This window comes from Quercus suber, unplaced genomic scaffold, assembly GCF_002906115.3.
Source record: "Quercus suber isolate HL8 unplaced genomic scaffold, Cork oak 2.0 scaffold_558, whole genome shotgun sequence".
NCBI lineage: Eukaryota > Viridiplantae > Streptophyta > Magnoliopsida > Fagales > Fagaceae > Quercus > Quercus suber.
Genome location: NW_027070005.1, coordinates 36,772 through 49,212, shown reverse-complemented (window position 1 = coordinate 49,212; position 12,441 = coordinate 36,772). Strand labels below are relative to the sequence as shown.

At 29.6% G+C, this 12,441-nt stretch overlaps 1 protein-coding gene across 1 annotated transcript; it reads right to left on the bottom strand.

Annotated features, from left to right (window-relative positions):
* Positions 1 to 3,342: 3,342 nt before the first annotated feature.
* Positions 3,343 to 11,273, bottom strand: LOC111989501 (cyclic nucleotide-gated ion channel 1). Its single transcript, XM_065764410.1, has 7 exons — positions 11,136 to 11,273; positions 10,558 to 10,612; positions 7,577 to 7,982; positions 7,246 to 7,464; positions 6,303 to 6,595; positions 4,765 to 4,876; positions 3,343 to 3,801 (listed from the first exon to the last, which is right to left on the bottom strand). The coding sequence occupies exons 2-7, from the start codon at positions 10,602 to 10,604 to the stop codon at positions 3,343 to 3,345; spliced, it is 1,536 nt and encodes a 511-aa protein (XP_065620482.1). The 5' UTR covers positions 10,605 to 10,612; positions 11,136 to 11,273.
* Positions 11,274 to 12,441: the final 1,168 nt, after the last annotated feature.

Genomic DNA, 12,441 nt, shown 5'->3' with positions numbered 1-12,441 from the left:
TAATTTCCTCTACAATTTAAGGAGGAAATACTGCCTAAAAAAGATCAAAAAAATAGAAGGAAAATCAAGAAAATAATATCCTTAAAATGAGAGTTAGATGATTAGGTACTCTGCATTTTTTTTTTTGGTGTTAAGGTTATTGTTCCTAAGTTGCGTTTTTTAATGTGAGTTAGTTTTAATGGGCAATGTGACGGCGAGTGTGGGAGTAAATTCGCTGTCAATATTATGAGGTTTGCTATTTTTGGTTTTTGCTGGTTGTTTTCTTGATCATAGGATTAATGGGTGTCTTTGATTTAGGGTCTTCTATGTTATTATTGTTGTTGTTGCTGTTGTTTTTCCCATTCTTTTAATTAATTTGGTTGGCTGATTAGAATGAGAAATTATTAGGTTCACTAGGAGAATTGCTGATGTGATCTTTCCTAACCTTCTGACCAATAAAATGCTATTATTTATACAAATGTGACATCACCTGGTAATTTTTATTTTTTATTCCTTGTGCTGATTAGGAAACTCACTCACACATTTGCATAAATGGCATCGTCTCATTGGTTGGAAGGACCACATCAGCAATCTTCCTAGTGAACCTAATAATTTGATTTCCCAATTGAAATTTTTGTGACTTTGTAAATTGTTGTATCATTGATTTTTCCTCTCCCAAATTTGGACTTTGCATATATGGGAAACATTATTTATGCATGAATTTACAGATGGAAAGGGTTTAATGAGGAAGAACATCAATGACTAACTTCTCTAAGTTCATTGAAAAAAAATCAAAGTAAACACTAAACTTTGATCCTCTACTCTACCCCCAATAAATAAAAATAAAAATCAAAACAAAGCAAACCCTAAAAAGAAAAAAGTGATTGGAATGGACCTAGAGCACAGGATAGTAGAGCTGGGAATTTTATCTGATACATGTAGAGAACTTTAAATTCTATTATTTTACGAACTAGCCAGCTCCTCTCATGGATTTATGCCATTTAAGACTTTAGCAAAAAAGTTACAGAGGAATTATTTAGAACCTTAAAAAAAAATGAAGGGTTGAGGAAACAGCAAAAATAGAAGGATAATAAATTTGTACGTTTGAGTTGCAGAGAAAAAGGGGATGGAGAGAGACTATGAGAAAGTGAGGGGCATTTATTGAAGTTAATGGGAAATATGAGATAGAACATTAATTTTAGAAAATTGATGATGTGGCCTGTAGTGTATTTTTAGACTTTGGATCTATTTTCAATTAATGATATAAAAATGGTGTAACTTGAACTCATCTCATGTGTGTGTGTGTGTATTTTGCAATTTTACTTTAAGTCGATGAATCATTATATATTTTTATAATTCTATTTTGGGTTAATACAATTTGGTAGTCTTTTTTTTTTTTTTTTTTTTTTTTTTCTTTTTCTATCACAAATCTTCTCACTCCCTCTTATAGCTTCTGTTTGATTTTTTTTTTCTTTTACATATTACTTAGTTGTTTTGAAAGTGAAATTTTGAATTTATATTAAAATACAATCTTGGTTATGTATTTGAATGTGATTACTAAATATTAAAACAACCCAAGATGAATATGTATAAACAATATTTGTTTTTTAATTTTCATTGATTTATTATTTAGTTATAACATCAAGATTAAAGTAAATGAATACTTAAAGTGAAAACTACCTAAGATAAATTTGTAAAATCAATATATTTATATATTTAATATTGTTAAAAAAACTAAAAGTAAAAAAAAAAATTTATAAAAAGAATAATGATGTGGTGGATGATGAGGGTCAATAGGAGCGTAATAAGAATAAATGCAATATGAATGTCTAGTTAAAAGAATTTAATTTTAATAAATGAAAGTGTACGTAGCCAAGGGTTTTTTTTTTTTTTTGGTTGAGAAAATTAAGTGTTTAATTTTAGACATTAAGTCTACTTTTTTTTTTCTACACATTATTTTAAATATTTTTAGGAATGTATAAAAAATATACAATTCCAATCTCATGTATCTATATTATTAAACAAAACCCAATAAATAATTCGAAGTTTAAGAGAATGATAAATTTGAATAATATATTTAAAACTTAAACAGTTTATTTGTACTGGAAAAAAATTAGGAAAATATAACGCACAATAATATAATTTAGAAAAATATGGACCTCTTAAAATATGAATAATATCAACAACAAAATCCAAATAATAAAATGATAAATTTTTTTTTAGATAGATAAATGATATATAATTTTATAAATTGTTTAATTTTGGGAGAGAACAATTATTTCCACAAAATTTAGAGAGAAAAAATTATATATTATAATATAACTATGAAATAATTATCTATTCTCACGCATCGCGTGGGTTTGGGGCTAATATATATAAAATCAAAGATGTTTAACTTTTAATTGACCTATGTCTCATAAATTTTGGAGCTTTTATTCTTACAATTTTATTCATCATTATTTTAATATGAGAGATGCTACGTCTACAACATTTTTACAACAAATCATAGGTGGTTAGTTATTATTGGTTTAAATTTGAACATAACACGAAAATTACTTTTTTGCCCTAATAATAACCACCAGTAACAATCTGCTATTTAGGATTTGTTGTAAAAATGTTGTGAATATATCATTTCTCTTTTAATATATATCTTTTTTTGAGTTTAAATTATATTCTATATTTATATATTTCATTAGAATTCTGTTATATTATATTTGCTTTAAATAGTAGAATAAATAATTAAGATGTAAACACAATCATTATAAATATCTATAAATAACGACCGTTTGGTTTTATATATTAATACATAACGTGTATGTCATATATGTGGTATTTATGTTATGTGTTTTTAAATTGTACAACATAATTTCATCGTGTAAATCATTATAAATATATTAAAATGATTTTTTTTTTTGAAACTGAAAATACATTAAAATGATTGAAGCTTATTTTAAATGAAACACTAGCTATTCTAAGTGTTTAAAAATAATAATAAAATACTAATCTAATGAAAACTCAATTATATATATATAAAGTTTCAAAAGTTAAAAAGGATTTCATTAAATATTTTAAATCATTTTATCATATATTATAATCTTTATTTTTTTATTTTTTTAACTTGGCCTCACATCATATGCATTCGTCAGATAATTTAAAGTGAATCTTGTTCTTTTATTTTATTGTTTATTCTATTGTTCAATTTTAATTATATTATTGACATATTTTTATTTGTTTATATATGTTTTTAATTAAATGATACATCTCTCAGGCATAATATTAGTCATTTTAATTTTTGACAGAAGACAAGACGTAAATTTTTTCAAACTTTTCAAGTAAATAAAGGCATGATATTAGTCAATAATTCTATTGGTATGCATAGGGACAAAATGTAATTAGAAAATTTATAATAGCAAACAAACTCACAGTTCTTAGCAGATCAAAGCACAGGTAGCGTTTTACAGCATTTCTTAGTTCTTCAGGAAGATGACGCAACAGGTTCTCCACAAAAACATCTTTTTTTCTTTCCAATCTACGATCTACGTTCTGCATAATCTCATTTTTCATTTCAACAGGAAGCCTGTATTTGAACATCCATATTTCTATGGTTCGTTTTTTCTCCTCAATCTCCATCTTCTCCTCCATCTTTATTCTTTCTTCCTCCTCCTCCTTCTTTCTTTCCTGCTCCATCTTCATTCTGTCCTCCTCCTCCTTCTTTCTTTGTTCCTCCTTCTTCTTCTTTCTTTCCTTCTCCATCTTCTTTCTTTCCTTTTCCAAAGTTTTCTTTTGCTCCTCCGATTTTTTAGTTTCCGACTGCATGTATAACTGTCCCACTTCTACTGGTAAATTTGTTTTTGGTCCTTAAATTTAAAAAAAAAAAAAAAAAAAAATCCATTGTATTTTTCATTCTTAAACTTTGTAAAGAATATTCTCTTTAATAGCTAGCATAGAACCAAAAATATGTATGAAGAAAAAAAACTTTTTTCAATTTTAGTTTAGGAATGACTTTTTTTTTTTTTAAGTTTAATAATAGAAAGTAAAACATTTTTAATAATTTAAAAATAAAAAACAAAATTTTCATTTGTTTAAGGATGACAAACAAACTTTTAAATTTTAAGAATTGAAAAATAAGTTTTGGTAAAGTTTAAGGATCAAAATAATATATTTTTATAATTCAATAAATACAATTTAGGGAAAAAGAAAACAGATATTATCTATCATCAGTCACAAGAGAAATTATAAGATTCACATAGTGGATAAGTGATGCGGTCCACCATTCCATTAAAAAACTGCCACTTGTTTAAAACTGTTAGTTAGAAAAAAATTTTAAACAGAAATTAATTACTGACTCAGCAATTTTAAACAAGTGAAAGTTTTTTAGTAGAATAGTGGACAAATGATGTAGTCCACCAGAGGACTGTATAATTTCTCCAGAAGACTCTTGAGTAACCAAATTTAGTCATTTAAAATAATAAATAAATAAAATTAGCGACAACGGTACTTATCAAGAAGGCTAACAAGGAAAAAAAAGTTGATAAGGATAGGTTAATTTGATCAGTACAGAGCCAAATGCATTTTAAAACAACCATTAAAAGAAGGCTTGGGGAGCATATAACAAAAGTCATATTTCAATTATAAAAGAGATCATAATAACCTAAACACCACCCTTGTGCTCACTTCTTGTTATCAGGCTAACTAATGTTCTAGTTCATAATTGTATAACGAGGAAGTAGCTGAACCCTAAGCCTTTGACAAAGAGAAAAAGTAAAGTAAAGAATTGGCGCTAACCTGCAAATTTCCAATGAAATACGAAAATAATAGCAAGCCAAAGAGAGAAATAAGAATTGCAAAGAGGCTTTCCCAGACATCGTTACGTGGTTGGAGGTTTTGTCCAAAAGAACTGCAAAACGGAGCAACCATAATGTGTTAGATATACTAATTATCTTATAATTAATCATACATGCAATAAATAACGTAGGAATTAATCTACAAACTTTTGTGGAAAAAAAAAAGTTAAGACAATATATCTATATTTAGGCTTTAGGCAAGGAAACTGGAATGAGATAACAAGTAAAAGACCTTTAGGATACTACCGTATACCCTTGATGCTATGGTCACTCCACAAGTATAAGTACTTGTGTGGCGTAGGGGACAATGGTCAAAATTAAAGTCTCTAGAAGGAAACTTCATACACATATACATTTAGATTAGACTAAAGTATAATTTTTATCTTGTATAAGAAAAGATTTTTAAATAAATAGCATCGCCAACCCAATAAGTAGGAGATAGTTGATCTCAAAGGGTATAGAAAGGAATAGAAAGGAATAGAATGGAATGGAATGTATTTAAGTAAGGGAAAAGAATGAAATTAAATAACCTTGACTTGATGTTTTAAAATAAAAGAATGGAAATGAATCAAAATGAATGAAACGTAAGTAATCCTGTTTGGGAGCAGCATAGAAAGAATAGAATGAAATCATTTTATGACAATATTACTATTAGACCTCTATTTAAAAATAAATGGTTAAATATATAGGGGTATTTTGGGAGTTTTAGTAAAAAAATCATTAAATCTAATTTCATTCCCTCCCATTCCTCCCAATTTCGGGGGGAATGAAAATTGAGGTTTTAAGGGAATAGAGAGGAATGAGTGTTCCTTCCTACTCATTCTATTCCCTCGCACTTAAGCTCCCAAACAAGGGAATGGACTTTCCATTCCCTCCATTAAAACTCCCAAATAAGAGAATGGAAGAATATTCTAAAATTATTCTTTTTATTCATTTCCATTCCATTCCATTCTCTCCTCTCAAGTGGAGTCTAAGTTATATCAAATAACCTTTTCCTTTTTTCCTTTTTGTTTCATGAATACGTATCACATAACTTTATGTTACACATTTGTAATACCCACGGGTGATGACACGTTCATACAGGACCTTGTATATGATATATTATTGATTATTTAAATCATATGGGAAAAAAAAAATTATCTGGCAGAGGAGAAATGAGCAGATGCAACAAAAATGTACAGGACCTCCTATGATAAATTGACTACAAACCGTATGATTAAAAATGCGTTTGTAAGAGGAGAAACTACCAAGAGATATACCAAAATTTTTACTATAAACTTATGATTTAATAAATGTAAATACGTTATTAAAATAAAATAAAATAAATGTGAGGACGACGTACCCTATATCTTTTATTCGAAAATTAAAGTTTTTACTAGTTAAGTTAACTAGAAACCATAGATTAAAATTATTAATAAAATGTATTCTAAATTAGAAATATGGAACAGCAGATCAGTCGAATATGTACAAAGTACAAACCTTAGATGTCGCAAGCCCCACCAAAAACATTGAAAGAATTTTATTGAGAAACTTTTGGACTGCACGACACCAGACTGAAGGGCTCCATGAAATATTCCAAAATCAAAGAAGGTTGTATTTGGTGTTGTATTTGGTGGACTTATAATGCAAAAATCGTTTAGAAATGTGTAATTTCCAAAATTGTGATCACAATTGAAAGAACTTTCGCTACATTCCTTATGATCTTCACAGGCCCTGTGCCAGCAAGCTGTCTCTCGTTCAATAGAAAGAAAATACCAGAAGGCTCCCAATACCTGAAAGACCAGCGAGTCATTGAACATCAATTAATTCCTCATCTATCCAAACCAGATAATAATAATTGTAATGCAAAAACATTAATAATAACAATAATAATTCATACAATTGTACAAGATATATAATCCATGCAATTGCACAAATGAAGAAAATGGATTATTTCACATTTTATAATTATTAAGATGCCGTTTGGATTCGGCGTTTGCGTTTTTCAGTTTGCGTTTTCAGATTTTTTTTTTTTCCCCTGCCCGTGAACAGTAACATCATATGGGTTTAATGTGCAGGGGACAAAAATTACTGTTCATACACTGTTTATCATTGTTCACAGCACTATTTACGCACTAAAAAAATATTAAAAATGAGTCCTACTGATACTATTTACAATTTAAAAATTATTTTGCTACAATATTTTCAATTTTCAGTTTCAACAATAATAAGTTCAATTCAAACGGACCCTATATAAAAATATTTTTCTTTTTGTATTTCCGAAATAAGTGCTTTTGATTCACTAATATTGTTATTTTTGAAATCTAAATTTGTTTCAAGAAAACAAAAAAAACTTTGATATATATATATATATATATATTTTTAATGGATACTTGTCAACGTAAAATTTCATGGTATCAAATCAGTTTGAAGTCAAACTTACATGGCTGGCAATGATGTACAGGAAGAAATTGAATGCGGCTTTAACCCAAATGGGGCTTTTGTTAGTTAATTTGTTGGCTTTTCTCTTAGGATCTTTCCAAGATAGGTAGATTTGAACAACTCTTGGCACATATTGGAAAAGAACAAAAGAAGTCAACAACTTTCTTTTGTTCAAAGATTTTGAGCCTCTCAGTTCTCGGAAAAAAATTAAAATTATCACCTGAACGGATTACAACAAGTTTAGAGTCAACAGATAGAAATATAAATATATGGCACAATAATAAAAGTCATCATTGGTATAGCCAAATTAGCTGAAGAAATCTCTCCTTTACCTGTGGGAAGGGAAGAAGAACCAGAATGTCAATTAGGAAGTACAGCCACGGCCTTGGTATTTTCTTTGGATCAATGTCTTCTCCCGAGGTCTTGTCTGTATAACCATTATTAACTTGCAAAATAATATTTATAATGCCAATGATATCAGTAACAGATCTCAAAATAAGAGATATGGTTCTCAACTTTTTGTCCAACTCAATGCACTTATTCTTTTCGTTGATCAAAGGAACGTAAAAGAACAAAGGATCCAATGATACTGCAATCACACAAGACACTCCAAATATTATCCTCCACGTTTGAAAGATTCGGTGATGCCTTTCCAGTGAATCACCTCCATCAATCATGGACTGGTGACCTCCAGCTTCAACTCCATGCCTCGAGTAACTCCCCTCAATATCCTTAATCCTGAAATTATATATATATATATATATAAACATAAAATTACTAAGTGAAACTCCTACTATGTATGGTAAGAGTAGAACAGGAAAAACAAGGATGAAACGGTTTAACAAATACTAAGGTCACAACGACATTATACCCCTAAGGACTAATCTAGTTACAAGTAAGACTCTTCATAATTACTTACATGACTAAGATCTACTTAGTAAGCATCTGATGTCTAAGCACACAGCTCCATCACACACACTAATACAATTAAATTCAATCTAATCAATTTAGAATGTGGGTATCATAATTGTAGTCCCTCAACTATTGAACAAAGATAAATTTGGTGGTGAAGATAAGGTAAAATGGGTGGTTATTGAAATATGATGTGCTAAAATTCTAATTAAATATACAAAATATAAAATTAAAATTTGATTTAAATTTATATATTAGTTTACATCAGTGAAGCCGATCTCGTACCGTACCGGCCAATGCACTGATATAGGTACTTCCTCTATTTCGTACTAGAAAAAATACTGGTCGTATCGGACACATACTGACTGTTTCTACCAAATCCGGCTGTTTCGGCCGATAAAGAGGTACCAGCCGAAACATATCCAGCTTTTTTTGGGGGCAATTTTGACAAGTTTTCAAGGGCAATATGGTAATTGTGCTAAATCATAATTCTAACCCTAAGGTCCCAGCCGCACAGCCCTCTTTCTTTCTCTCACGCTCTCTCTCAGCTGCTCCTGTGTCTCTCACTCTCTCGGCTTCTCTGTCTCAGCGTCTCTAGCTGCTATGTCTCTCACTCACTCTCTCGGCTTCTCATTCTCTGCTCTCTGTCTCTCGGGTCTCGGCTGCTGTCTCTCACTCTCAGTTAAAATTTTGCCTTAATTTTTGCTGTGTGGAATTATATTTCATGTGAAATTAGAACCTGAAGATATTTGTAACTATGAGCACTTGTTTGTGTGTGTGTTGTGTAATTAGTAATTAATATCAGTGAGTGAGTGAGTGAGTATTGAGGTAGTGGTGGTCGGTGCAGTAGAGGAGGTCGGAGGGTCAGGACGCGCGTACTGTGTAGGTTTGAATGAAAGAGTCAAAAAAGAAGAAGGAAGTTGCTGGAATTGGGCTTTGGCTTTGGGCTGTGATTGGTGCAAAGTTAAAACTTAAAAGTAGTTAACTCATTATTAGGCCTTGCAATTCATTTCTATCACTGCGTTTTATGATATTTTAGGCTAAAACTGTAGTTTAGTCTAAAGTAATGTAAAAAGTCAGAAATTCTTTTTTTTTTTCACTCTCACTCTCAGATGATGTGATAAATAAAAAATTGATTACTGTTGTTTCAGCCATATTATTTTGTTGTTGGGTTACTGTGTTTCATTATAAACTTTAGTTGATGCTAAAGTTTAAAACTATGAAACCATTTGTTCTTAATTGAAGGAATGTTTTATGGTAAACAGAGATTTTTGAGGTAATGTTTTATGGTAAATAGAGATTTTGTGTGTGTGTGTGTATATATATTAAATATATAGAATAGCGGTAAACTCGAAACGATACACCGATATTGATCGGTACCCAAAATATATCATACTGCTAGCCAAATCGGTACAGCCTTAGGTACGGTATTGACTTCTTTGGTTTACATAATAATAATAATAATAATAATAATAATAGTACTGTTCTATTAATAAGCATCTCACCATATACAATCACTTCAAATGGGTTCATATGATGGAGTACTTTATTGTAGCAGTTGGTTCATAATTCAAATTGATTTGTATTGTTATCGAAACCTTCTTGGTCTTGACTTATTAAAAAAAAAAAAAGGTTCCTAACATTTAATTGTACCTTTGATTACATAACTAACTTATAATTATTTTGAATTATTTTGTGAAAAGAAAGTAACATTATTAATTAGGTACTCCCATGCATCAAGTTTTAACTGTGTTTATATATGAAATTATATATTCTAGCATTAAACATTAAATTATTTTTGTCTTCATATATGGAACCTTTTAAAGAAAATATGATATGCCAAGATTCTATGAAGTGTTCAAATATAAAATAGAATTTAAATTCAATTGAAAATATATATACTAGAATAATGATATGAAAAATTGCAATGTCTCCGACATTTATGTGGCCTAATAAATAAATAAAAAATTCAAATGTCTTCAGTTATATATATATATATATATTATACAAGGATGGAGGCATGTATTGACCATTGGGGGCAATGGGCCCCCCTAAATTTTTTTTTAAAAAGATATTAGTGTCTATACCATACAAAATGCTATGAAAAGTGTTTATATGCTAGAGAACCCAAGACTGACTTATGGTTAATTTACTTATTTTGTAAGTGTGTGTATATATATATATATGTCTACATTGGTTTGAGAGGTTTAACAAAGATATAGTTCGAGCTCAGAATTTAATCATTAATTTTGATCATCAATACCAGGATAAAAGAACAATTCTCATAAAAGTCTAAGATGTTAAGAAATGATGAATTTAATTATTTCACCAGCATGACAAAAAAGATTACAATCAAAAAAAAGAAAAGAAAAAAGAATTAATTAAGAATGATGACTCATACCTAAAGCTTTCACCTTTATTTCTTCTGCGATGCCCACAGTAACTCATATCTAAAGCTTCTCAACGAGGGTAAGTCCAAAATAAAGAATCAGCCACTGAATTATGAATAAGACCCAACGCACCTTACCACAAATTATTAATTTTAATCTATGAAAAGTGGGAAACGGATTAAGCAAATTCCATTTTTCAAGTACTTTAAGATATATGCAACCTCTCCATAGACTATGCACATTAAGACAATGATGGATCTAGGATTTGACCTCAAAATATTTATAAGCTACATGCACAGGTACGTATAATATGCAAACAAGTACTTTAAGACCTATCTGAATACTAAAGAAGCATTCGTATAAATATTAAGTGATATTCTAATTTTCCTCTAAAAAAAGTGATATTCTAATAAATGCAAGAAAACCCACACAAAAATAGTCTATTCATTATTGTTGCCTATTTTAATAAAGTGGACATGGTATACTTTTATTGTATATCTTTTAAGTATATTCATGTATATGTATAGAGTTACAAATTAGTTTTATATGAGATACTATGAGAGGGGAGAGAGAAGGTGTATCTACTTACAGTAAAGTTGAAGCTTGTAGAAGTAGAACTCAGCCTAGCTAGGGGGCGTTTTACTTTTACGAGGTCGAACTAGAGAATCCGGAAACAAAAGAGTGGTGAGTGATAGGACTTTCAAAATGTGAGGAAGTTGCAATATTTTTTCTTCTGAATAAATAAGGGTGAGGAACTGAGGAAGAGCAATTTACAGATAAGGCAATTGGGGCTCTCATAATTTGCCAGTGAGGTACTATGACCCACACGTAAAGACTTTTATTTTCTCAGTGAACTATTTTTTTTAAGAAGAAAAGTTTTAATATTTTTGTTAGTTAAGTCAGACACCGGTTTACCAAACAGAATTAATACGAAAGATTTTAAAATTTTTTTTGGTTAACTAAATTACTTTTTTCACAAAAGAGTGGTGAGTGACATGACTTTCAAAACGTGAGGAAGATGCAAAAATTTTTCTTCTGAATAAGAAAGGGTGAGGAAGAGCAATTTCAGATAAGCCAATTGCGGCTCATAATTTGCAGTGAAGTACCATGACCCACACGTAAAGACTTTTATTTTCTCAGTCAACTTTTTTTTCTTTTTTTCTTTTTTTAAGAAGAAAAGTTTAAATAATGTAGTTAATAAGGTAACATTTGGATATAGCTACTGTGCTTGCGTCTGTGTTTACCTTATTTTTTTTTCTTTTAAGAGCGTATTTTAATTTTTTCAGTGAGTTTCGTATACTGATCATAAGATCTACAAACTTCTTTTTTTAACCAAATTTTTATTAAAAATAAATTTTATAATCTATTTACATATTTAAAAATTATTTTATTATAATATTTTCAATTTTTAATTTCACCAAAAGACTTTTTCCTCTAAAATCATTTCCCAAAATCTCTCTCAAAGAAATTCAATCAAAAGAGAATTCGAATATGGAAACGTAGCAGAGACGCGTGGCGTGTTCGGAGAACATTGACTTGACTCTGTCCAAAGCCCCTCTCAAAGACTTGTCTCTGTCCAAAACCCCTCTCAAAGACTTGTCAACTCAAGACTATCAACTACAGCTTGTTTCTGAGACTGGGTCACGCAGTTCTGAACGTGAATATTTGGCAAGAAAAAGGTCATTTTTGGCAAATGAAAGACTTGCAAGTACGCTCAATAGTCTGTTTATTTCTAGCATATACACTGCATATGTCTGTTTGGTAACTGTATATCTAATTTTTGCTATTTTTTTTTTAAGTGTGCTAAAAGCTATACATAAAAGTTAAAAGATAAAATTATTCTCAAACACACTTTTTCTTTTCTTTTTTTGCTGGATAAAAAAATGAGTCTTCAA

What these genes read in the sequence shown, in the direction of transcription:
- LOC111989501 (XM_065764410.1), bottom strand. Translation starts at nt 10,604, where the DNA reads ATGAGTTACTGTGGGCATCGCAGAAGAAATAAAGGTGAAAGCTTTAG. An exon ending in AATAAAGGTGAAAGCTTTAG is followed by an intron (nt 7,983 to 10,557) that starts GTATGAGTCATC and finishes ATATAATTTCAG; the next exon opens with GATTAAGGATATTGAGGGGA. An exon ending in TGTACATCATTGCCAGCCAT is followed by an intron (nt 6,596 to 7,245) that starts GTAAGTTTGACT and finishes CTGGTCTTTCAG; the next exon opens with GTATTGGGAGCCTTCTGGTA.